Genomic DNA, 27,133 nt, shown 5'->3' with positions numbered 1-27,133 from the left:
TTAGGTTAGAGTTACAGTGAAGTATTTATCCAATAGCTGTACAAATTAGCATTATTATTATTTGTGTTCTCTCGTTTAAATTAGAATGATTTTACCAAAAAAATGTCCTTGTCTTTACTGTCTGTTTAGAGAGAAATGAACATGCTGTTGCAAACAATACACAAAAATGCACTTTTGAACACATATTTTGCAGGTTTATTTCAATTAACTGTCGCATTCTTTTGTCCCACATCATTTAGACAGTGTTTGTTTGTCATGAGTATAATTTACTAATACATAAATGCCATGGTACATTTTCGATCTGTTGGTGGTTCCCCCTTGATGATTCTGTCTAGATTTCTTTTCTGCAAGAAAGGAGACCTTTCTTTCTGGATTGTTTTTGTCATTCTGTTTTTAATAGCACATGGGTGTCAAAGAGTGTATCTTTTCATCAGCTGACCTAAGATGCACCAATGACCACAGGGCTACCAAAAAATGCTAATTTTTTCGTCCTTCAATCTTTTCTTCCCCCGAAACTTTTGGAGGGAAAAAATATTGAAATTTGCTCATTCCAACATTACATCATTTTTCTATGCCGTTTGCAGAAAAGTCAAATCTTGACCAATTTTAATTTAAAATGTAGGGTTAACACCTTACATCTTTAAAAAATATTACTGAAAAAGGAACTAGCTTACAATTTGCTGGGAAGATACCTTGGTGTGCCTAAACCAATTCTGGATTTTAACTGGACAAATGTGCTGTGCACAAGAAATAGCGAGTTGAAAATTGATGAAAAAATGTTCCCCAAAATAGCCTACTCATTTTTTTTTTCTCCACCAAAAAAAAGAACAAAAAAATATTTAGTACCAGATCGTTAAAAACAGTTTGAATATTGAAATATGCTAAATGTTAGGCCGTTTGCAGAAAAGTCAAGTTCGATCAATGTAAATTCAAATTGTAAGGTTAACATCTTTCAATTAAAAAAAACCAGTCGACTGGAAAGGAGTTTACTTGAAAGATACCTGAAGGTCCCTAGAACTAAATCCTGAACTTTTATTAGAAGGCTGTACATCAGAGGAAATAATGCCTCACAAACTGGTGGGAAAATCAGTCATACAAACTTTTATTTTCTCATGAATTCGGGGATTTGGGCCAAAATTGTCGAAATTATTGCTGTATGATTAATGAAATATGGTTATTTTGCAACGAAATGTTACTTAGGTCGTTTGTGAAATTGTGACATATTTTAATTAAAAATGTAAGGTTAACCCCTTATACAAGTTTCAAAATTTGACTTAAAAAGAAATTGCTTGAAATTGCAGGGAAGATGCCTCAGGGTTCTCTTGTTTAAAGGTATTCTTAAACCTGCACTAGATGCATGTGTCATTCAATTATGTCAAACATTATTTTGACCCAAAGCATCAAAAAAATATGTATATTTAAGTACACTCATATTTAAATTTTTTTTGGCGTTTGAAGAATCCATTTGTTACAACTTCTGATTAAAAATGCAAGGTTAACCTCTTGCATAGTTTTAATCTTGACTGAAAAATGAAAAAAATATTGCCTTAGGGTCGCCGAAACACATTCCTAAATTTTAATGGACAGATGTGCCATTCGGTATTTAACGTGATGAATATTTGCAAAAAATCAGTAAAAACACATTTTCTTCTAAAAACAAATACCTTTTTCTGGCCCAAATCATCAAAAGAATTATAGTGGTTAAATATTGAAACATGCTTATTATGCATCAAAAGTATTTTAAGGTCATTTGAAGAAAAGTAAGTTTTGGACCAATTTTAATTTAAAATGTAAGGTTAACCCCTTACAATTGTTTTTTTTTTTCAATTTTGAAAGAAAAATTAAATTACTTGAAACTTGCTGGGTAGATACATCAGGGTCCCTAGAATTTCATCTTGAACTTAAATTGGAAAGTTGCACTATACGTCTATACAGAGGATTCAAATATTGCATCAAAAATTGTGGGGGAAAGGTCGAAAATATATATGTGTTTCTCAAGAATTCAGATTTTTTTTTATTTTATAAATTGCCATATCAGAATATGCTTGTTTTGTAACAAATCTTTTTTGGGGTCATTCACAAAAAAGTCATTTTTTCTCTCTCCAATTTTAATATAAAATGTAAGGTTAACTCCTTTCATTTTTTAAAATCAATTTCTGAAAAGTGAAATTATTACTAAAAACTTGCCTTTGGGTCCGTGCCAAAAATTCCTAAAGATTGACTGGACAGATTTGCCATTGAAAAGAAAAAGAAAATGCTTTGCAAACATGAGCCTTTGTAAAGGTATTTGGGCATCAAAAGCATCCCCCCCCCCGAATTTTTTTTAAAAATCCAGAAGAAAACATCAATAATCAAGTTTGATTGAAATATACAAAAACTACTCTTTTAATTGCTAACAATGAACTTTAATATATCTTACTTAATTCACAGAACACAAATATGCACTAAACAGCTAAAAACGCCTTCTATATATAGTTTGCATCTTAAAAGCATTTCTCAAATATTGTCATATTTATAACAATTAAATTGTTGAAATAAAAAATTATAATGAATAAATTTCATGGACAGACCAAGCAAGTGCAATTTTGAAAACAAGAGTGCGCAAGTTATGGACAACATTTGAACCACGGAAAACAATTTCACAAAACAGGACAGTTTTTAAGAAAAAGTTGCTTATGTACAATTCATGTGCAATTTAGAATTCAGTACAATCAATGCATGTAAAAACAATGGTAATTAATATTTAGAAAAAAGAGATATATTTATAAAGTGGAATTTTTTGTTAATCTCGAATCTCAATAAAAATGTTAAATTTCCTCAAAATGAACACATTGACAGAGAACGGATACAAGATATAAGATTTCAATAGTGCCTCATTTGAAATATGCATATAGAAACGTCGCTAAGCTTACACGTCGCTAGCAGGCAATAATCACATACAACAAAGCAACAAAATACAATTCTTTTACATTTTCAAAATAGATTTCCTCAAAAACACTGGCATTATATTTCTGGGCAATTGTATCATTAGAGACATTACCAATCCAATACCATAATTCTAGCTGTGTTGAGGGGAATTATCAACATTGACTTGAATTCTTTCATTTAAAACATAAGCATAGACATTTACAGCTGTGGATAATGCTATGGAATGTGCTACGTCCATCACGATCAACCAATTATAATTTCAACCGATTTCTCCAATTTCAGCTGATCTCTGGAATCAATCCCCATAGTTCCATTCAAACCACCTGGATAGGTTTCATCATAAACAGAGCACCTTTTCCAAAGTGATTCCGTAAAAGACCGCCTTTTAAAACAACTGAGGTAGTATATAAAAGCCATTGTGACGCAAGACACTGCCAATAAAAATAAATGCAGTATAGGAATTTTATTTAATGAAAGGAGATCCAATTTTCAACTTATCAATGTATTTACAGATATCATTGACCCTAGAGTAACCTTTAACCTTTCAACTACAAACTTTGACCCATTCCAACCTCAATTTTCTCAGATGTCACATTGTTTTTGCCCCAGGTCCTTGAATTACAAATTAATGTAATCAGTGTGGTTTTTCAACCTTTCAACCTTTTATAATTTTGACTTCTAGTCTGCCAACTACCAGTGACATCCGACTCATGAATATTCATCAGTAGTCTGGAACAACCTCTGACCTTTAACCCACACGTGACCTCAATCCATCTCAACCTCCTCTTTCTTTACAACCTCCTCTTCCTTGACAGTCTGGGCCGGCTGCTCCTGCTTCTTTGGGTCGGTTCTGTCCTCCTTTGCCTTGGCGACGACACACTTCTTGATCTCACGGCCTATAGCTGCCGACAAGGGTGGGGGGACTGCGTTGCCGACCTGACAGAAAATAACATCAATAAATTATACAAAACATTTCAGTCCAAACATTACTCATTCCTAAACAGAAATACTGAAAGGTTAGGGCGCAATTTTGTGGCTCCGCTTACGATCAACGAAAAATCCCTGCTAACTGTAGCAGAAAATTCTGTGCTTACGTTCAGCATATTTCATGCTTTAGCAAGGAATTTCAGCTGATGCGCATGCGTACATCCTATAACTAAGGATTTTGTGCTTACAGGGTTTAGCACAAAACTTTTCCGCTAGCAAGGTTAGCATAGAATGGTGATGGTAAGCGTGGAATTCTGTGGTTAGCAGAGCCTTGGAATTGGACCGTTCAGTAGGCCTGGGCAACTCCAACATTTTTGGAATCGATTCCGATTCCAGTAATTGCATATCGCAGGCATTAGCCTGTAAAATATTCTAGAAATCTGACTATTTCCAAAGACCACTCACCTGTCGGTGTTTTTCTAGGATTGTTCCAAAGAAGCGGTAGGTGTCAGGGAAGCCCTGGGAACGAGCGCACTCACGGACACTGACCACACGGTGCTGCTCTGGGTGAAGAACACGACCCTAAAACATGACAAGAAAAAAAAAAAAAAGATGGAAGAACTTCAAAAAAATTGATTTATCTAGCAGCATTTAACACCATAGCTTGGCGCATATAAACCTCAGTCTTACAGTACACACCTACACTAAGAAATTCAACAATAGCAAAGACGTTGATTGCATCGACCGATTCCAGTGATAGTATTGTTTAGCAAAATACTGCTGACCAAAAAACAAATCTACAGGGAACCAGTCACAAGCCATATACAACATATGGCAGTTTGGTCGGTGACCTGTCATGGCTAAACAAACCATTAGACTTATTGAGATATGGCAGACACAATAGAGGCGATATTTAAAGTCGGTGAATTTCGGAAAATACAGATACAATAACACACCTCTTTTTTTGTCCAGGATAATTTACGCACACAACAGATTTTGGGCATATCAGATTTCCAAACTTCCACAGGCTTGTCTTAACAGGCAAAATGAAGATCACGATACAATGTTCAATTTGAAAATATTCAAATATTTACATTCAACAATTTTCAAAATGACCGTACCTGTTTGCCCATTGGCTCGGGGTTGGTCACCGTAGTACTGAAGAATCCGTCCCACTCCAGTCGGCCGTACAACCCTGCCCAGTGGTTGTGCCGGTTACCGGTGTGGGGCAGGCACCAGGGAATGAGCGTGTTGAATTGACGGTAGGCCGTGTCGCACTTCTCGCCCTCGGCGCACGAGCAGACGCCCCTCAGCGAGCCATTGCTGGAGTAGCCGTTTTTCTTGTCCTTATGGGTGTAGCGCCTGTAAAGTTTGACCGAAATGGAAATATTCTAAACAACTAGAAATTTTGCGCCTGTGATTTATAACGCACATGTTATGTGTCCTTTCTTGCCTTCAGGAGTAATCTACAAAGTGCCCTCTACAATTTACGCAAAGAAGTCTACGTTAATAAGAGAACTATTTTTTTGGGCGTAGGACTTACAGTTTACGGCAGATGTTGCCATCAGGCAGGGTGATCTGAATGTTAGGCAGATCCCTCCAATCAGATCCCGGGGCTAGAGGAATGTGTCGCATACGAGTCGCTACCAACTGACTCATCTCCTTACAGATGTGATCACGCAGGATGGGCTGGTACTGGTTGCCGCGGATCTACCCGAAAAAAACCCAAAAAATATCAATAATCAGATCCATACTTCTGTCAAGAACTAAACACCACTAAATATTGTTGGATTTTTTAAGGGTGGGGATGTTATACCACATTTCATTTCACCTTTTTTTGAGGTTGCATTGTACCTTAAAAACAAGTTAACTGTACTAAAACTCACTGCGTCATTTGTACGTAGATAGGACAAAAATTTAAAAGTTGTCTTAATAGACAAAAAAAAAGAAGAAAAGATGTGTACATTACATTAGGCCGTGATATACAGCGCAAAAACTACATTACTACCCCCCCCCCCCCAAATTCATGAACTTGGACATTTGTAAGAAATATTCTTACCCAAAACCTGTACAATAGTAAAAAATTGCAAAAACAAAACTGTGGTCATTTATATAGTGGTTGGGTAGTACAGTCCTTCTCCATCAGAGAACTAATGCGTAAAAAACAAACAAAACCTGCCCATCTTGAAAACCGACCTTTCTCTGGAAGGCAGACTGCGGCTCGCCGTCGTACGAGATCTCCAGTTTCTGGTGGCCGTTGTGTATCTCCGGCAGATCCGACATGGCCGCACGCACCGTGATGGTGCGATACGGTGCCGACTCAAGCCAAGAGATGTTACTGTTGATCTTGCGCTCGTCCACGAGCACGCTGAGCTGGCATGCCCGGGGAGCAAAGACGTGGTTGGGCTCTGGGTAGAAAGGCAGCTTCTGGCCCGGGGCAGCGGCGAGGATGATGGCCCGACGACGAGTCTGGGGGACGCCGTAGTGACCAGCTTGTAGCACTCCAAAGGTGCACTGGCAAAAGAAGGTTGCCGGACTGTAAAACTCTAGTTCACATTGTATACTTTTTTTTTAAATTTTAAACCTTGTTTTATATTCATAAGCTAATCAAAACAGCTGAAGTTATCCATATACTTAAAGATCCATCCTTCCTGCCAAAATCCAAGACAAGAGCTCATTCAAGGCATACTCATGCTTCACATAAATGCGAAGAAAATTTCACGTCACAAAACCTTTGAAGCAAAATTTGCAGGAGTTAAAATATGCTAAATCTTTGTGAAGTTTTAGTGTGAGTACTTGATGTAACGTAAGAAATTCCCGTTTGCACCAAGTATGAACTGGCCTCTAGGTTTTACAGTTTCGTAACTCCCGACATTTCAATTGGAAGTTTCAATCCACATATTTTGTTGATTCTTCATAAAAAAAAATTAAACCAAGTACCCCATACCTGATATCCCATGCGGACCAAGCACCGGAGAGCTAGCTTGAGCACCATGTTCTTCTTGTAAGAGACAAAGTTGCGCACGTTCTCCAGGAGAAAGAACTTGGGTCGGTAGTAATCACAGTAGCTGAGGTAGGAAGAAATCAGTGAGTTCTGTCGGGCAAAAACCATAGAAATTAGATTTCTCAGAAATTCATAAAAAAATTTACAGAAGAATATAAAGAAAAAATCCAACAAATTTGTTGCAGAGTACTATTAAACCTTTTAGCAACTATATGTACTTTATAGTGTAATTTATCCTGATTTACAATGAACCTTCTTGAATCTTCCAAAGTCTATCTCTGCGCAGAAACTTTTTGAACCTTGGAGTATGTAGGATCATTTGCTTTTGTACATTTTTCGTTTGAAGTAGCAAAATTGCTCAAAATCTTAAACAGCATTAGCACAATATTTGGGGTCGAGCAACTGAATTCTGCAGCTAGCTACTTTAAAAAATGCCTGCCGACACTTACTTTTCTTTCATACGATACCATTTTAGGTGAAATAATTTCACAGGGTATTTGACACCAGTCCTGTCTTCACTTCAAGCACGGCTTCTGCCATTCATTCCTTAAGATATTTTTTCAGGTAACTGCAAATGATCCTACGTGGCTTGGACAGGACACTTGCCTTGAATTTGGAGTATTCCCTGGAGTTGAAGCGGTTCATACCACTGAATCCCTGACATGGCGGGCCACCGCACAGGACTTCCACCTCACCACGCTGGGGTAACTTCTGCCCACGGCCGTTGGTCTTCTCACCCTCAACAAAAAAAACCCAAAAAAATTCAAATTAAGAAAGGATTTTGTATTATTTCCCATTTTATATAATATTTTATTAATGATTACAAAACTAAACCCATTTATTTGACACGTTTGATGCAATTCGGGCGATTCACAATGCAGTGCGCCACCAAGAGTTCATTTTCCCAGTGCTTTGTGGGAGAGGGTCGAGAAATTCACAGCGTGGGACATTTGAAATTGGTCGTTTTTCCAGTCAGTAGTTTCGTAAAGTTATGCTTCGAGTATCTGTTTGCTCTTTTGTTTTCTTTTTATCAACGAGTTTTTTTTTTGTGAGGCGGCAGAACGCTATGCCCCAATCTATAACAAATTAGTTCAAGTTGTCTACTGACACTCATTCAAATGGGCCATGTTTTGTCGACCGTAAACTAGAAAAATGGACTCTCCAAGGCAAACTCTTGGTGGCGCACTGCATTGTGAATTGCCCGAATTGTGCAGAATCGCTGTCACACGAGGCTATATGGCATTGAAAGGGTTTAGCTTCTAGCAGCCATGTTTGCATGCCCCGTCATATCAACAAACACCAAGCCCCATTGTATGGACCGTCTTACAGTCTGGAGAAAATTGCGCTGAGCTTCAACGTATTTCTCGGTCTAGATGTCTGCCATGTGTACAGATATTTCTTTAACTGTGTTGCATTTCAGATAAAAGTCCTTCTTTTCAATGTTGCTGTGCTTATAATAATAATAATAATCGGCATTTAAGAACTCTCTTATTAGTAAACTAAATCACAGCGCTTACAGTATTATTATTACCCCTGATCATTGGGCCAATTAAACATTCCAAATACCATCTCAGCTCCCTGGGGAGTATACAGCTCGATGCTGCCTGTTAGGCGCAAGCAAGCTTATTCAATCACAATAACCATCTCTGCCCTCACAGGTACCCATTTACTCCTGGGTGGAGAGAAGCAATGAGCGACAAAGTGCCTTGCTCAAGGGCACACGCACCATGACCCCGGCTGGACTCGAACCCACAACCCGCAGCTTTACCCACAGACCACGAATCCAGTGCCCTTAACCACGAGGCCACAGCACTCCACACATTGTAAAAGTTAGAAACATTTTTTGGCTATTCTTACTTCCATGGCCAGTTTTAGGAGCAGGTTACAGTCGTCAGTGAACACCGTGCTGCCGGGGTTGTTCAGCCTGAAGGCCTGGGCGGCCGGTTCATCTATCTCAATGGCCCAGTTGCTTTCACACAGACCGGCCTGGTGGAATCCCTCTGATAAACCTGTAGAGCAATTTTCATTAGTAGATTGACTCAAGGGTCACCCACTGCAACCTGTGACAGCAACGTTCTTTTGCATTAAATGTACATCGTAGGATGCGCCTTATGCATTTCTTTTTCACTTGAAGCAACAAAATTGCTCAAAATTTTAGGTAGGTGCATAACAATTAAACTTGTTGACTTTCATTTCAGAGGCTAGTATACATTTTGAGAAAACAAAGAAAAGTTATGTATAGGTCTCATAACTAGATCCACTGCTAACGCCAGTGAAAAATATGTGCCTGTGGGTACCCCTTCTCTAAACCACCTTCAATGTTATACAAAGTATGATGTTAGCATGATTCAGGACTTATGACAGACTAATACAACTCCTGTGAGCTGTTATGTGGTATGTATCTAATCACACACCAAATAGTCAGGTGTAGGGCTCCTACAGAGGCAAATTTTGTAATGTCACGGCAAATTTCACCAAAAAGAATGGGCAAAAGTTGAAACCTTCAAATTTTGTCTCCAATGTTTCATGAAATCAAACTAGCATTGCATTCATGTAAAATACACCCTTGCGTCCTCTCCAAAATATGGATATGTCATAAAATATTCCACTGAATTCATTCCCTGTCAGTTCAATTTTCTCATTTGACCACATCAATGGAATCAATGTCGTTGATGAAGTGTAATCACCTCCGCATCCAGCAAACACGTCCAGCGACTTCAGTTTCTGGAAAAACAGCTCTTCGTCCTCTTCAACCTTGACAGATTCCTCTGAAGACTTGCCCTTGCCTTTTCCCTTGCCTTTGCCTTTACCCTGAAACAGACACAGTTATGTATGAAAACAATTAAACCAAGAGTTCAACTTAGACCCTGGTATGTCTGGAAATGTCTGGAAGAGCAACTGGTCAAGGTCTCCATGAACAAGGACCCTCTGAATGGTTACGAGGGGAGAGTTGGGGGAGACCATTCAGAGGGACACTTGAACGCATTGCCAACGACACCTGGGGTCAATTTCACGGAACTGCTAAGCACAAAAATTTGCTTAGCACAAAAAAAGTCTGGCTTATAAAAGCCAAAACTCCATGTGATTTTCATGCTAAGCAAACAGCGGCTGACTACCAATCACGCCCGAGCAATATACATCACATGGAGTTTTGGCTGGTAACCTGCTTTTATAAGCCAGATTTTTTTTGTGCTAAGCAAATTTTTGTGCTTAGCAGCGCCGTGAAATTGGCCCCAGCTGCACTCACGCGAAGAGGCTACAGGTCTGCGCTCACTCGTGAAAGAATTTAGCCATATGTACTTTGCGCCATATGTGTACGAACCAACACACGCACGCGGCGTGTCCCTCCCACAAGGGCCAAGTTCACGCAAGGACCATTAGTCGACTAGTGGTTGATTTGTGACGTACCTTACGCCTGCGCACTGATAGCAGCGTGTGAACGTCTCTAGTCAAACGCTGGTCAAAATGTCATCGCAAAACTTCTAGATCCTGGCTCTCTGCTAGCGTTATGAATGCGCGCGGCTATTGGTTACCAGCGATGCAACCAGCCCCAGTAGGTTGGTTCCAAATAGTCGACTAGCGTAGTCAACCACCGTCGACTAGACAGAGTTCGGGCAAGTGTTTGTCGAACTATGGTTAACCATTTGTCAACTATAGTCCTTGCGCGAACTTGGCCTTGGCTTTCAGAAGTGTTCACAAAGCGCCATCTATTGTCCGTTCACGGACTCCATACTTCACAATGGCTTTAGTGTGACTTCCGTGTTATGTGATGTAAGACTTTTGCATGGTGGAAAATACAACTAAGGAGATCTTAGCCAACGCACACAAAGTTCTCAATTTCAATGTGATCAATTGGAAATTATTGTCACTGTCCTACCTTTCCTTTGGTGCTTGTGTTGCGGGCCTCTGACGGCGGATCTTCAAACTGTTTAGTTTCACTGTTGTACGCCTGAAACGATTGTCATCAAAAATATTTTCAGAATCCTATTCATTTCAACATCCAACCACTTACCCAAATAACATGGTTTTAAAACACTTGGTAGATTGCCAACTTGAAGGCTTGCTAGCTCAGTTGGTAGAGCAGCACTGGCACAACATTTGAGAAGTCTGGGTACCAATCCCTCTTCAATGCTCTATATTCACTCTTACATCCTGTGATTTAAAAGCTTAAATGATCCAGGATTTGTAAATTGGTAAATAACTTAATTAACTTCCCCCGCAATAAACAACTATGCGGTTTTTTGAACGTATCTCTCTACAAAAAAAAGACCAGCGGCAGTTTGGTTTTGCAAAAAAAAAAAAAAGCGGCAACTGACCTCTAGGAAGTAGAATCGATACTGTCCGCCATTGCAGTAGTCATGGATGGATCCTGGGACGTCATCGCCACAAACGACGGTGGGCTTACCCTGAACACCGGTCAGGTCAACTGTGGCCTCTGACGAGTAGAAGAAAAAAAAAGCAGGAAACAATTAACTTCAGGCTGTTAAAAAACACTGGTTAATCCTGTCTTCCTATATATTCTCTTCAAGGAACCTTCTTGAATCCTCTGCGATACAGGTATGTAGAAGCATTTGTATTTTTGTGCCTTTTTTTTCCGTTTGAATTGCTCCGAATCTGATGCAAGGTGCCCAACTAACATGTGAACATTTCAGCTTTGAGAAAGCAGAGAAAATGAAGGCACATTTTTGGGTCTTTTAACTGGATTCTGTTGCAAACGCACGTAAAAAAAAATTGTGTGCCCACAGGTATCCAAATTTAAAACCACCTTCAATTATTTCACAAGGTATTTGATACCAGTCCTATCTTCACTTTGAGCAAGTTTTGTCAATAAAATTGATAGGTACTTTCCAGGGTAATTGCAAATGATCCTACGTGGTTATTATTTGCCCAAAGCTGCTAGAAGAAAACACTTCAACTGAATGCTCAGACGGGATTCAAACCCCTGATCCCCAGCCGAATGTCCCGACTTCACCTACCTTCATTGCTCCAGTACAGGAGGTTCAGATCCGACTGTTGTCCCGCGGACGCCCCCTTGTGGGTGTTCTCCGGCCGGTAGAACTTCTGGACGCGCAGCTTGATGTCCTCCGAGCCCTTGCGCGTGAAGATGCCAACGATGCGACCGATACGAAACGGCTCGGGACACTCGCGATTGTTGCCCTTGATGTAATCGGTGGTCTTGCGGTAGTACTCAGGGTAAAGTTCCTCGTCCTGTTTGTGACAAGAAATTGATGTAACTTACGTTATAATTCAATAATTTGTACATTTTAGAGTACTGCTGTCATCACGCAGTCCTACAGGAGGTTCTCATGTAACAGGCGCAGTGAGTCAATCACAAGCCAAGTCACAAAGTACAGAGGTAAACAAAAAAATAAAAAAAATAAAAGAAGACATAGGCACGTCTTTGTCACTGTTTATTTGAACACTTGTCACTGTTGTTGTGACCGGAAACTTGTGAGTTCAATACTGATCCTGTCCATGAAAGTTGTGAAAGTTTGGACAGGCTGACTATTTTAATCTGTTAAATTAGGTTTTGCCCTTCACCGACGTTTAAACACTGTATACTCAGTGTGTTACCTCCTGATTGAAAGATGGAAAAAAAAATCACTCGGGTGGGACTCGAACCCACGACCTCCTGCTTTCTAGTGCAGATGTCTTACCACTCGACCACCGAGCTAACGGGATCGGTTGGCTGGTTCGAATCTGATGTACATAGCAGCGGGTACCGCATGAACTATTATAAGATGGAATTTTGCGTTGGGTCGATATAAATCAAATAAGGTTTTGCCCTTTTTTTTCCATCTTTCACTCGGGCGGTAACACACTGAGTATACAGTGTTTAAACGTCGGTGAAGGGCAAAACCTAATTAGATTTATATCACCCCGACGCAAAATTCCATCTTATAATATTTTAATCTGAGCAGCAGCTTTTAAAAAAAAATGTAAAAGTCACAGGATCAGCCGGATTCAAACGTCAAAACACGGACAAAGGACCAAGAAGACAAGGAGAGAAAAACCCCAACAAATTCAATTACCACTTCTTTCTTGGTGTACTTCTTGATGGGTGCACTTTTTGCCTTGATGTTAAAAGAGAACGCGTCAGGCATCAAGAAAACGCTGTCACCAATGCGATAGTCGACGCCTTGGAATGAGGACGAACTAAAAAGAAGTAAACAAAAGAACACAGGGATTGTATTTCAAATTTTTGTCGAACTGTCAAACTGAAGTATAACTTTTTTCTTAGCACTTTCTTTGGTTACTTTGTTTCATTGATATTTCACATGAAAATGAAAAAGTTAGAGAATGGACTCCAGTTGAACAGTAGATGGCACTTCTTTTTTTTTTACCACTTTTGAGAACATCAGTAGGAACACACTGCGTTCGCGTACTGGTTTGTGTACACATTGCACGAAGTACGCACAATCACACCAGCGCAGTGTCAATCGTTGTCAGCAACGCATTTGAGTGTCCCTTTTAGTGTTCTCCCCCTACTCTCCCTTTTGAAATCATTGAGGGGGGTACTTGTGCACCGAGGCCATAACGCTACTGACTGTTGAGCACACAACTTTACCTGTAGTATACTTTGCTATCTCCGTCTGGATTCTTGGTTTGTTCTCCGACCTGTGGGGCTTCTCTCTGAAAACAAAAATACCAGAGCTCAGCAAGAAAATAAAACAACTTTTGCAAAAGTAGTAAGCAATGAAGGATACTGTTTCGTAGAAGTTACACGTCACTTCAAAAGATCTCTAACTGGAAATCAAACCAAGAATTTAAACACAAGCTTATTCATAGGGGTTGCAAGTACGAGGACAATTTTCCACCCATGCCAAGAGAAATTTTTGTGAAGGGTGAACTTTTTCAAAATGTTTTTCCCTGAAAGGAGACGTATATCCACCTTTTGAGTTTCCTCCGTCTTGACACAGGATGCGCAGAAGCGGTATTTTGGCGCCCCCTTGGGTCGCGGCACGGTCTTGACGTCCTCAAAGCGTGCCAGCTCCGGATCGTACCACTTCTGATAAAAGAAGGTGCGATGGTCGTCCTCCTTGATCACCGCATCGTCCTCTGGGTTCTCAATCCCGCCCAAGGAGTACCAGTCAGGCGACACCTCTTTGTAGATCACCTGCAGAGGTAATGACAGAAATTTATATTTTGAAAACTTCTTGCATTGTGTGTCCTTGGGCAACACACTTTACGCCAATTTGCCTCCTTCCAATTCAGGAGATTAAGAACGGGTACTGGTTGGAATGAAACTTGCACTAGGAAATACAGACTCACTGAACGTATTGCGCGTCACAGTGCACAGAACAATGGAAACTCACGAGTCCAGTTAAGGAAAAATTGAGCAGATTTTTCATAGGAGTCCAACTTTCATATGACACAAGCATTATCTCTCAAGTAACTTTGGATGAACCCTACATCCCATCGAGGCAGAAAGGTTACTGGAGTAAATATTTGCATTGGCAATCCATGCCTCTTCTGCGAAAAACTACGCTTTTAAACTCTAGGTTTCTATTTTTTTCGTTTTACATATCTTTACAATTAGGCATGTTCATCAGGTTAAGAGTACACTTGCCATGCCACAAACTCCTGCTCACAACGGAGAAAAGAAAAAAAATGAAAAGGCCTGACCTTGCACTTGGAGCTGACAGAAGCAAGGTAGGTGTCTTGGCACTCATCAACCTGGAAAAGCTCCAGAGGATCCGAGGTTTCACCCAGTACTGTCTCCGAGCCATACCTACAATTTAAAAATCCAAAACGTAAAATGACATATACTATCACTTGTTAGATTTTTAACAGTGACATTTCACGTAATGGGGAGTCAGGTTGGCGTAGCGGTACTTTCCTCGCCTTCCACCGCTGTGACCCGGGTTCGAATCCCGCCCGGGCCAATATGTGGATTGGGTTTTCAGTCCCTGTCTGATTCCGTGGGTTTTCCCCAGGATATTCTTCTGGGCTTTTCCTCCCACCTCTAAAACTGTAACTTCTTCTCATTGTCTTCTCTCTACAGGTTTCTTCAGGCTTGCGAGCTACAGTGCCTAGGGCGCTTTGAGGAATCCTTAGTTTTATTACCAGAAAAAAATGATTAATAAAAGACAGTTAAACAAAAATGGTGTTTGCACAGATGTCTGTTTGGATATTTCTATTGTTACGTCACCAATTTAAGCAACTTCTTTCCTCTGAGGTAAGCGTGCCTTTCGCTGTGCTTACTGCTTATAGTTTCCATGAAACAGACGGAGGCTCTGTTAGCAGAAAATCGTGTGCTTAGCAGCGCCATGAAATCGGGTCCAGCTTTTTTGAAATCTGCTCCTGATTTTTCTACTCACATGAACCAATGAGCGTGGAACATCAAATCATCCCCTTTTTCTTGGAACATGTAGACAATCTTGGCGATGAATAGAGGTCGTTCGGGGTCATCGGGGTGGACCAGCACAAAGTCGCCAGCATCGACCTTCTCGTCGCCAACCAGAGCCGAGGCGTAGTAGCTCCGAGAACCCTCCACCTTGATGGGGTCGCCTAGCCAATCCACGGGAGTCTGGAATAAAAAAATAAAATAAAAAAAAAAGATGTTATATTGGACTATGAGATTTGAAGGTTTGCATGGTGGAAAGATACTAAGACAAGCTAAGTTTGCGGTAGCACCGTGTGAATCAATCTCTTTTGTGAGTATGTGTGGTTCTGACAAGAACCGGAGGGACTCAACGTTTCGAACAGTATGCTCTGCCCGTCGTCAGGAGAATGAGGGATTCCAACGATGATGTGATGTTATAAGGATGGGTGCGGTGAGGCGTGAGAAGGATGCAAACTGGTGAAGCTCGAAACCGGTGAAGCTGAGATTCGGGAATACCTGTAAGCATGCAACAAAGTACCTTCTCACAAGCATATCTACTTGTAAGCGCTGTCGATATATCGATAGTACTTGATTATTCGATATTCGCGATTTTCCCCAATGTAAAACTATACAACTCTGGACAAACTCTGAGTGCTGATTTTTGTTTTCAAAGTTTGAGCAGTATGCTCCAGAGAAAGCGGTGGAAAATTGGGACTTTTTTTTTTTTTTATCAAAGTGTTATCTTTATGGTCTTTAACTTTTACATGGGATAATCGATATATATTGAATATTCTCGATATTGGATTTCCAATACATAGATTATTGAAAATTCTGATATCGACGGTGATTAACTACTTGTCCAGCTGTATGAAAATAATATCCAAAACATCCTACCTACCATGGCAATGTCACCAAAAACGTAACCTTTATTATAATCGTTTTGGCCACATCGATGGTCTTGAACTTCATTTCAGTTCAAGTTTCCTAACATTTTTGAATCTAAGTTCATCCTTTTGTTGCATCATAGTTCCAGAACTATAGTTCTTTCCCCTTTGTAATGTTTACATTATTGCAATGCATTTGTATAGCCACCTTCTACTGCATGTGTTCTAGAGCAGTATATGCTTATGACCCTTGACCTGAATGGCATGTACTAAATTACACACTCCCACACGAGGTATCCATACTGCACAATCGTGTCTCCCTTGTCCATTCATTTCGGCTCCGATATTTATCATTCATTTAGTCTTAGTCAGACATTATACCCGTCACCTACCCTCTTCTTCCTCTTGGTCTCTAGTGCCGTCTTGTGGCCGCGGCGTCGCGTGTCGATGACATTCTCCTCCTCCTCGTTTTCAGTGTCGTCGTTGTCTTCAGCCTCCTTGACGGCCATGTTGGGGCACCGCCGGCTCATGCAGGCCTGCTTGGTTCTCCCTGTGCCGCCAAACTTGATCATGTCTTGACAGGCTGCGCACTTGCCGCAGTCGGCTGCCTGGCACACCTGTTTAGGACGGGGTAAACAAAACCTATTATTTAAATTCTATCAAGGGAAGAATGCAAATTTAAACAAAGGGCAACCTTGTAGAACCTCTTAAAACCTCGAGGTAAACCTAAATGTGCCGCCTGTTCAAGTTTAAATTAAATTTCTTGTATCTCTTAATTCTGTGTCAAAAGGACATGGCAGGTTTTGACATTAACTAAAGAAAAGCAGTCTTCTGGAAATAAAAAAGTGATGTGACCAATGTTGAGGATACTCGAAGGATCATTTTAAAAACTTGGAATCTTCCAAATACTCTGGCCTTGTTTCCTTTCGGAAAACTCCAAAACAAGCAGTGTTTCCACAGCATGTTCCTTGATGGGGCTATTCCTTAATGAGTGCTTATGCACTGACCAAGGTCCTCTATGCAGAATACACACAAAGTTTCCTGACTTATACCATTGAGGATGGCATTTTTTTTTTCAATTTAAAACTGGCAAACTTTTCAGTGGAATGCTTAAAGTGGTCCGAGGCATGAGACGGTCCCTTAACCCTACCACCCGATGCATTTTTGTCAAATTTTTTCCATCAAATACTCCAAAAATCTACCACTTCACACGCTCTTCATACTCAAACTTTTGTGGGATCAAATTCTTTAAGATTTGAAAGAGAGTTAGTGTTCAGGACACGTCATCATGCTGATGATATGTGACCTATTCTGTCAAAATCAGATATTTCTGGGCATAAGGTCAAAAATGAGATTTTTGCATATTGTTAAAATATGTTCTTTTTCCTTTAAATAGGTGGTTTAATTTTTGAAACCGGTCATTCCTGGGCAGAGTTATGCTATTTTGAAGGTCACTGTGTCGAAAAGTAGAAAACGGAGCAAATGGCCACGAACTTCACAAAACAGTAATTTCTTTGACTGATATACTTTAACAAATCAACAAAAATACTATATTTAGAGTTCAAATTAGGGTTTCAAACTGTTATAGTATATTTTAGACAAGTTCAGGATTACAAATATGCAAAAATTTGAAAATCGAAAAAAAATCACCCGCACAGCGTTTTTTTGCCCTATCTCAATTTCAACCTCTGCCCAGAAGCGTCTGCTTTTGACAGAACAGGTCACATATTACCTCGCATATGCCGCATCGTCTCTTGCGGATGATGTTCCCTTGCTCCTTCTGGATCTGTCCCCTGAAGAAGATATCAAAGATGTTGCGGACCAGCGGGGTGACGGTGGCCATGGAGCGCATCTGCTTCTTCTCGGCCTTGGGCGCCTTGCGGGCCGCTTTACGTACTGCTCGTCTGGAGGTGTAATGAATATTTGGGAAATTAGCCCTTCCTTTTTGGGGGGATAGAGCATAAGGTTGCAATGATTTTGTTTCTTTCACGGAATGAGGGGAAAATTACACTTCCCCTGCCATGCATTTGTATATAGGCTAGTAAAACAGCAAGATCACATTCGTGTAAACACTATCAATCTTATCAAAACTATCAACAGACAAAAGAGGTCACTAGTAGGTACAGCTGGCATATCAATCACCTCCAGTCAAAGCATGGCTATATCAAATTGACAAGGGAATTCTTAACTGTTAAAAACAGTCACTTGATTGATTTTGACTGCTGGGATGGTGTAGCTGGATTTGCCAGCCAAAGAGGGAGGGTTTTTCAGGAGGGGACGTTATCTGACCTCTTTCCCAGGGTGACGCCAGCCAGCTTGATGAGATCCCTCATGCAGGGTGTGGTGATGAGTAACGTTTCCTCCTCGTCCGCTCCTTCATCGTAACTCTCAACCTGAAACAAGACTAGGCACGTCTAGCAAAGCTGGTCCACGAGTGCATAAAACTCCCATTCCATCGATCCAGAACGGCCGTTTTCACTGGAAGTCTGTTTATGCATGTGGCGTATACAATGGGCTTAATTTAGCCCATTCATTATCGATACAGAGTAATCGAAAATCAGGGGAAAGGTCTGTAAGATACATTTCTGTCTATACTGATGTCTTTCTCTCAGATTCAAAACGTCTGATTTCAGACAAAAGTCTGAAAATCTCACGCCTGACAAAGAGGACGATAGGCGGGCCCATCTTGGACCATCAAATGTTTTACATGACTTAAGCCACATTTATCACTTCAATAGAGTTTCATGACAACTCCTCTTGGTTTTTTTTAGTACTCTTCAACTATCAAGATTATTTTCAACTTCATCACTTTTCTTGTTACTTTTCCCTTTTTTTTGCTATGCATAAATATTCAAGTAAGCGCCACAAACCTGTTCTACGACAAACTGAGCGTGGCGTAGCAGCGAATCTTCAGTGAAACTGCTGCAGTTTTCTGGTGGCACAGTGGTCTGAGTACGAAATAATAATAAGAAAAAAGCATAGTTTACACAGCTATTATGAGATAATTGTATGGGATAAATTTAGTGTTTATATGAGGCTTTATATGAGACTTACAACCGAAGTCTCAAAGCACTTCACAATTATTACCCCTGTTCATCAGGCTAAGAGACCAGTTTTCTGCAGCACCTCCAGATCAGCGTTAACTGGTGTCTACCTTCACAGGTACCCACTTATATTCCTTGGTGGCGAGAGGCAATTGTGGTAAAGTGTCGTGCCCAAGAACACAGACACCATGTCCCCCCCCCCTTCCCTCAGGGTTTGAAACTTGCCTGGCTGCAAGTTGCCGTGATGCGCGGCCGCTGCGTGTACATAGTACAAATCCCCTGGTGAACGTGCGCCACACACAAGGAACGGTGCGCGTCAACCAGCTAAATGTCCCGCCCATGGGACGTCGTTGCTAGGTAAAAGGGCGCCCTCTTTCGTTGGCGCATGGAGCCCATAGCCACTGGACCAAGCCACTCCACAAAGTCAGCGAATGGCAAAGACCAAATATCGAAGTCTTATTTTTCCTTCTGCAATATACATTTGTTTTACCTCGATCTGGTTGATGAGGTCCTCGTATTCCGCCTCAGGGTTATTCTGTATGAATTCAATCAGAATCTTGCTCATGTAGATCTTCTCCTGCATGGCCTTCCAGAATGGTGTGTAGGCCTCCGAGGGCACCATCAAGATATACTCGGCAAAGGCTGCGATAAATGGGAAATCACCAAAACACAGAAACCATGTGAAATATACCTCAAAACTAAGCATTTGGCATGATTGCAAAGCTGTGAAGAGTTAGCTTTCACAGTATACGTATCTGAAGGATAATGAATGAAATTTTGGAGAAGTTACGATCACAAAATCTCATAAATAATTCGTCTCAATTATCCAGGGGTGATATCAGTTAATAAAAAATTTGGAAAGTAAGCCGAGTACTTAAACTGACCTGTTCCAAACCCAATCAGAGCTTTTTCTCCTCCATCAAATCCGGCCGTCCACCACTCATTGATGGGTCCCATGGCCTTGGTAGGAATACCACCTGGTGAGAAAAGAAGTTTAAGAATATCAACACAAAAGTTATATAGGTAACACTTATATTCGGATTTCTTGATATTCTAGTGACCATTATTATTAATTTTGGTCGGGGAAAGGGCTAAGTTACTATTTCATTCACGAGTCAAACATGCGGTCAGAAAATTGGGAAAATCTCAATCTTCTGGCAACTACTACACAAGTAACAGTGGATGAACAATGACAAAGGAATGCCTTTGTCAAAGCTCAGTTGAATAATTTGTGAGTTGAATTGGGACTGGAGGACTTGTGACGGACTTGCAGGGACTTGTGATGCACTCGACTACATCCCTGTCAATGGCAAAAGAGAAAGTGAAAAATTGAGGAAATCATTTGATTCAGGGAAAATTATTCCAAGGATGCAAATTGGCTTTATCAACAGTAGAATACTACTGTTTTAAGACTGTTCCCTGACCTGCTAGAATTGAGCCAAGAGATTTTCTGTGGAAATTATTATTGGCATGACGATCAGGAGTCTCAAACATTAAACTTCTTGTTTATTTACCCTCGATGCTGGAGTTGTCATCATAGATTGGCTTGACGTAACCGCTGAAGAAAAGCTCTTTGTTTTTCTCAATCAGCCCGGAGTCAAAGGCGCACAAATGAGTGTTCTTGTCATAAACACTAAAAAAGAGTACAGACAGAAATTCGAGTATTTTAGACAGCTATGAAAAGACTGGAAAAAACATTGAAAACGGAAATAAAATTTTCAGTTATCAGAGATCTCAGAAAATTAATTATCTAGGAATCATATCTTGCCTTTCATATCTACAAAATACAGCCAGTTTTTAATATTCTAGATTAAATTTATTACAAAGAAACAATTGTGTTATCATACAAATACAAATAAAAGTCTGCAACCATAACTACAGGTAATTTGAACTTCAAGTCATTTGACACTCAGAACACAAAATCATAAATAACTTACCAGAAGTTGGTGATTTTGAACTGTAGCCTTTCGTCGTAGCCCATGGTCTCCTCCTCATCACCGCTGAGCAGTGACAGGCTAGGGTCCGTGAGAGTCACAAACTCTTCACGCTAAAACAAAAAATCACAAAAAAGAAAATAAACTAGATTTCATGTTTGTGGACAAACACAGGGCTGTTTCGGTAACTTTTTGTGACATGTGACATGTAAAGTTTCAACTAGTTCCATCCAGGAAGGATGTGTTATTCTGTTTATAATAAATGGTGTCATATAATATGTGATTTCATTCTCATAGGGCTTTGAATTATGATGTCACATTTCACATCACGTCATGATGACGTCACATCAATTTTCATCTATAACTATAATTTATTTGGAAATAACAACTTAGCCGGAGCATACATCGTTGAAAGCAAGTTCACACCTTTCACCAATTTTAAATTACAAGGCACTTCCGGTTTCAACCGGAAGGAAGGGTCACATGATTTTGCACATAATATCAAAAATGAAGACCCTGGATTATTATATCAATTTTAACTTTAACAAAAACAAAGGCTGTTTCGGCTTGTTGCCAAAACAGCCAAAAATTCAACAAAACTTAACATTTCTACAGATCACACAAGTGGCATTCCATTCAACCATCACAATGCCAAACAGATGTCATATTTAAAAATTTAGTAAAAAAGAAGACTTTTTCTTTCTCAAAGGCAAAATCAAAGATCAGTCCAATCAGTGAACAGTTTGCAGTACTTTGACTCATTTTTCATAAAAAACTATATAACAAATTAAGAAATAAGATTGAGTCAACTGTTAGAAGAAATTCTAAAAGAGCACTGCAGAAACTGAACAAATATTGAGACTTACAGCATCTTCTGGGTCGCCAGGAAAAATCTTCAGATCAGGATCGTCCAATAGCTGACGGCAATCTTTACAGCGTGGCGGCGCTTGCTAAGAATGGGCAAAATGTCGAGTCAAATGAGACAACGAGAATTTTTTCTAAGTCAATGAAAATTGTTTTGGTAGCTTTTCTTAAATTGTCGTAGGGTGCGCATTATTTTTCAAGGCTGTTAGAAGTGTCCACTATAGAGTATCGAAGTGAATACATCACGCGCACAATTATGTGTGTTGAAGACATCAGCGCGTGATTCAGCCCGTTAACCAACAAGCGCGTACTCCATTTGTTTGCACTATACTTCCCGGTTCTGAATGACGTCACACTTCGGTACTCTAAATCCAGTGGTAGCCATTTTCTGCGCTGACTACCGGAGTCGCGCTCAGGTAGTACACACGCACTCCGGACTCCTTCAACCAACAGGAATACCAAAATGCGCGCACGACTCGTCTTAAGAACTCATGCAGCATGCGCGCGAGCGGGACACCACCGCAGTAACGGCTTCTAATTCTGGTCACCGGATTCCACTATAGAGTCCGTGCACAAGTACCCCCTCAACGGTCACAAGGAGAGAGTTGGGGGAGACCACGGGGGGGGGGGGGGGGGGGGGGGGGGGGGGGGGGGGGGGGCAATGGCGCATGATGCTCATGCAAAGACGCTATGGGTTTTTACACACTAATAATAACCCACATTGTGTGAACTTTCCGCCTTGTGCCTTGCAAGTCTGTGCAATGCGCCCATCCCACCCACTGGGGCATTCGAAAGTGGTCGCGAATTCTGTCCACTGTCTGTCACATATCATGCAGAAGAGAATTTTCTCACAAGTGAATTTAGCGTGGAAAAAAAATCGTCAAGGCGTAAATGATAAAAGAAAATGTGTGTTACCTTTGTTGGCGATTTTGGAATGTTCGCCGGGGTCGTGGACTCGGACCTCTTGCGCAGTTGTGGTCTGCAAAGAAATACAGGTAGCGAAATGTGATTGGAACGGAAGAAGCATAATGCACTAAATTGTAAAGCAAAGAACTGGGCTCCAGCATAACTGTGTTCCTCATTAATTGAACTGAACATTAAATTTGGTCGCAAAATTTAACTGTGAAATACTTGCACATCGGACTGACCAGGCCTCAATACCATTTAAAACATGGTGTCCTTCTGACAATAAAAAGTGAGGGCGCTATTACAAGTTGTGGACACAACACAGGTGCGGTAATAGTGAATAACCCTTTTGAGAAAAATAAACATGTTCCAAAGCTTTCTACATACCCATCATTACACTCCTCTTTCACGTCACCATTGACGTCTTGTTGGATGTCAGCGTCATTCGTCTCGTCTGTGAGCGACTCGTCCTCCTCCGTCTTTATCCTCTTCTCCTCTTGAACTTTGACCTCTTGTTTGACCTCCGAACTCTCCCTGCTGCTGCTGCTGCTTGCTGGCATCTCGGAGTCGGCGCTGCTAGATGACATTTCTTCACTCTTGCGCTTGGAGGGTCTGGGAATGACAAAAGGGGGATTGCATATTAACACCATATTTGTTATTGCAATGTGAAGTGGATGCGAGGTGCTGGGGACAAGGAGGGTTTACAGTAACCAAGCTGTGCCTCCTGCAATCTTATAAATTCCCCCAAAAACCTCAACAGATTTGAAGAATCTGAGGTTAAAGATGACAGTTAAGGCGATGCTTCTTCAGAACACTTACAATTTTGTAAACATGCTCAGGAGGCTCTTCTGCTTAGGGTCGACCTTTGGTGACCTCTTCCGCTTCCCGTTGACCGAGTTCGACAGAGGGGGTGATTTTTCGTCTTCCAGGGAACTCTCGGTGGAGGACGACTTGCCATCATCACCAAGGACTTTCCTCTTCCCGTTCTGGGCCTTCTTTCCCCGCTTGACCTTTTTGTCTGCGGCAGGGGCGTCCGTATCCATATCGTCCTCTGATTGGCTGGTTGTGTCCTCCCTGCTGGCATCTGATTGGTGGCTTCCGTTGCCATTCTGTACGTGGCCGTTGCCGTTTGTCACGTGACCGTTCTTGGCAGGAGGGGACGTCACATTGCCATTCACAGCTGGGCTGGGCTTCTCCTTGAGAGCGCTAGTGAGAAGAGCGCTAACTTTGGACAAGTATCCTTTCTGCAGAGACACAAATACATTTTTTTACATTGATGTTATTCAAATTCAAGCATCAAGTCTGTGAACAGAATGATGAATAGTCCATGCAGTACTGAATTCTTAAAAATTATGCAAAAACCAAGTATTGTCGGAAGAGAACATTTGTGAGGGTGGTTTGTTTGTGATTATTCGGCAATTGGCCAGGTAGCCCATGGAACTCTTTTTGACTTTTTTCCAGTGCGGTCAATTGGGAGATGTGGAAGGAATTTACAGTTTTAGTGGTGGGAGGAAACGCCAGAATTTTCTGGGGAAAACCCACGGAATCAGGCAGAGACTGAAAACCCAATCCACATATTGGCCCAGGCGGGATTCGAACCCGGGTCACAGCAGTGGCAGGAGAGGAAAGAATCACTCCGCCAATCTGATCCCCGAGCAGTCAATAGCTCACAAATTTACATGCAAAGAGAGGAGGGAAGCGGGGTGTTGGCCTTACCTCTGTCAGGCTTTCGTCTTTGAACTCTTCGTCCAGCTCCTTCAAACTGAAAAGACAAGCAATGTACAGAAAAGGTTTTTTTACCAGTCAGGTTTGGGCCACAAATTCCTTGGGACCACTTCAAAATTCACTAAATTAAACCTTGGAACTTAAATACAGATTGAGTAGTCATTCACAAGTACAATCTTTGGAGCATACTCAAACAAGATTCCCCTGAATTTGAGCAGTTGAGCTTTTCGTACAAAATGAGATATTTCAAGAGGCTTGCAATGATTAATTTTGTTGATATTTAATGTTCCAAATCAAATAATTCCGAACTCATATCTTACCTTGACTGTGTTTCTGCAGTCAAATGCTCAAACAGCAGTTTGCACTTCTTTTTGATGTAACCCTTTTGAAGAGAAATTTATGGGAATTAAAAAAAAATTAATTGACAATGCAAAGGGAAAGAAGTTGCAACCTGATGCCACTTTTTTCTTCATATATCATCTCAATAAAGGTCAGTCATTCCAAAACTGTTAAAAAGACATTAATCTGGGACTGAGAAACATTTTCAGTTTTGTTAAGAACTTCTTGACTCTCCATGTACGTTGTACACATCCGCTGAAGTGGCGTCTGGATACTTCATTCTTTCCATGCGAAGTATCCAAATTCAGTTGAATTAATTTTAAAAAAAACCCAGCTCAATGCTGATAAAGAAGACTGTGTACTGACTACGACTGTTACACCCCAACTAAGGATTGGCCCCAACTAAGGATTGGCCCCAACTATAGATTGAACAGTCCCAACTACAGTTGGGGGAATTCTTCACTATAGTTTGGATGATCCAACTATACAGTTGGGATAATGCTGTAGTTGGGCTGTAACAAGACGTGGCTATGCTTCCTCACCTTCTCCGTCAGGTCGCCATCCTTGTAGTCTTGCTCTAAATCTTCAAGTCTGAAAGTCAACAAATATGCAATCCATTTAATTACGCACTTATCAATTATTTCCATCTCCATGGTAAAAAGAGCTCTGCTAGCATGCAACCAAAAACATTTATTGTGCATGAAACTGCTGGATGGATCACATTACGAAACATTTTGTACGTTGCATGTTTATCATGTTTATTTTTGTTTATGATGAAATGGATGGGTGAGGTGACATGATGTGTGTCAGATTTTTCATCGATTGAATGGGATACGATAGTCATCAGCTATCCATGGCATGACCATGGCATGCCGTTGTCATGTCGGACCCGCTGTCATGATCTAGAAAAATCAGTGCGCGGTGACATCCACCACTGCCACGATTTAGAAAGATGGTCAAGAGATTGATTTTTCACTAAAATAATGAATAGGCCTAGGCATTAATGAAAGGTAGTGGATATTTTGCCGGAGGTAATGACGGCAAACTAACGATTACTAAAGGTTTACCGGCGGCAATCCATATCAACAGAGGGCGCTGTACTCTTTAAAATAGGGCTGAATTATAAGATGTATTAAATTCCCACCAAAACTTGTGTAGCACGTTTGGTGTAATGGTTAAGCAAAGGCTCTAGTAAGCGGGATGACTCGCGTTCGATTTCGACCGCACCACATTTTTAAGGTTTTTTTTGCTCATCCCCAAATAAATAAGAATATTCTTCTTTTATTATTTTAACATGTTTCAAACATTTTTTTGCAGAGTATTACATTTTCTTTTTCAGATTTGTGGCTCTGGAGGATTTTTTTTAAAAGGGAAATAAAGTCCGAAATTATAAAATGGTCTGAATCCCATCTTGTGAATACGAGGTAGGCCTAACAACGATAATTTTGGCATGGAGCCAGACTAAAACTTGTCACCGGAAAATGTTTAAGTACAAAAAAAACAGTAACTGTGCATGTTCAGTGCATATCCGGCAAACTAACGTTTACTAAAGGTTTGCCGTCTCCGGCAAAATATACACTGCCTTAATGAAAATGAAAAAAGCCTTCTGTAAATCTGGAAAATTTTCGGACGCAAATCTAAAGCTTTCATTCTCATGTCATGGCCTTAGTATATATATCCTTTAACTATATTCTCCAAACACACCCCGGCCCCCTCTACATCCCCAACTATACTTTGTGGTTACAAATCCCATTTACTTATTCCTCCATGGTAGTAATGCCCAATGGCAATGCACAATATGCTAGGCCACTCTCCGCACAACATGACAAAGACAAACACTGTCGACAGTGTCGTTTACACTAAAATAAAATCGGATTAATTCACCTTCCTCCAACGTCCTGAGGAATGACAACCTGTGTGTCCATTCTTGAGGGCATTCTGCTTCAAATATCCAACACAACTGACCTTCAAAACAGAACAAACTTTTAGAAAAACAAGAATAACGAATTTGTTTTTGCTCCGTCTTCGTCGGTCTTTCGTGCGCAGAGAGCTGGAGTTATGAATGTACTGACATATACATGTGCACTGCACAGACTTTCGCGCCAAGCACGTCGGACTCCCGGGAAATATTGGATGCTTCCATTTTCAGATAGGTGTTACATTGAGAATATTCCTGTCACAAAATGCATCTTTTACCTCAAATTTATATAAAAAGGTACAAATTCGGATAAAATAGTTTACTTTTAGATAAT

General features: G+C 40.7%; 1 protein-coding gene across 1 annotated transcript; it reads right to left on the bottom strand.

Annotated features, from left to right (window-relative positions):
* Positions 1 to 2,356: 2,356 nt before the first annotated feature.
* On the bottom strand, positions 2,357 to 26,953 carry LOC119734197 (DNA (cytosine-5)-methyltransferase PliMCI-like). Its single transcript, XM_038207550.1, has 33 exons — positions 26,766 to 26,953; positions 25,424 to 25,472; positions 24,863 to 24,924; positions 24,534 to 24,579; positions 23,637 to 24,061; positions 23,205 to 23,429; positions 22,827 to 22,890; positions 21,914 to 21,997; positions 21,051 to 21,160; positions 20,628 to 20,746; positions 19,998 to 20,090; positions 19,604 to 19,755; positions 18,940 to 19,017; positions 18,359 to 18,462; positions 17,802 to 17,973; positions 16,462 to 16,686; positions 15,181 to 15,389; positions 14,486 to 14,591; positions 13,752 to 13,976; positions 13,428 to 13,492; positions 12,892 to 13,015; positions 11,836 to 12,067; positions 11,176 to 11,294; positions 10,737 to 10,808; positions 9,547 to 9,670; positions 8,717 to 8,868; positions 7,466 to 7,597; positions 6,803 to 6,949; positions 6,052 to 6,369; positions 5,399 to 5,565; positions 4,977 to 5,217; positions 4,321 to 4,437; positions 2,357 to 3,864 (listed from the first exon to the last, which is right to left on the bottom strand). The coding sequence occupies exons 1-33, from the start codon at positions 26,816 to 26,818 to the stop codon at positions 3,694 to 3,696; spliced, it is 4,782 nt and encodes a 1,593-aa protein (XP_038063478.1). The 5' UTR covers positions 26,819 to 26,953; the 3' UTR covers positions 2,357 to 3,693.
* Between the last annotated feature and the right edge of the window lie 180 nt (positions 26,954 to 27,133).

This window comes from Patiria miniata, unplaced genomic scaffold, assembly GCF_015706575.1.
Source record: "Patiria miniata isolate m_02_andy unplaced genomic scaffold, ASM1570657v1 HiC_scaffold_27, whole genome shotgun sequence".
Taxonomy (NCBI): Eukaryota; Metazoa; Echinodermata; class Asteroidea; order Valvatida; family Asterinidae; genus Patiria; species Patiria miniata.
This window is presented reverse-complemented; position numbering and strand designations above follow the sequence as displayed.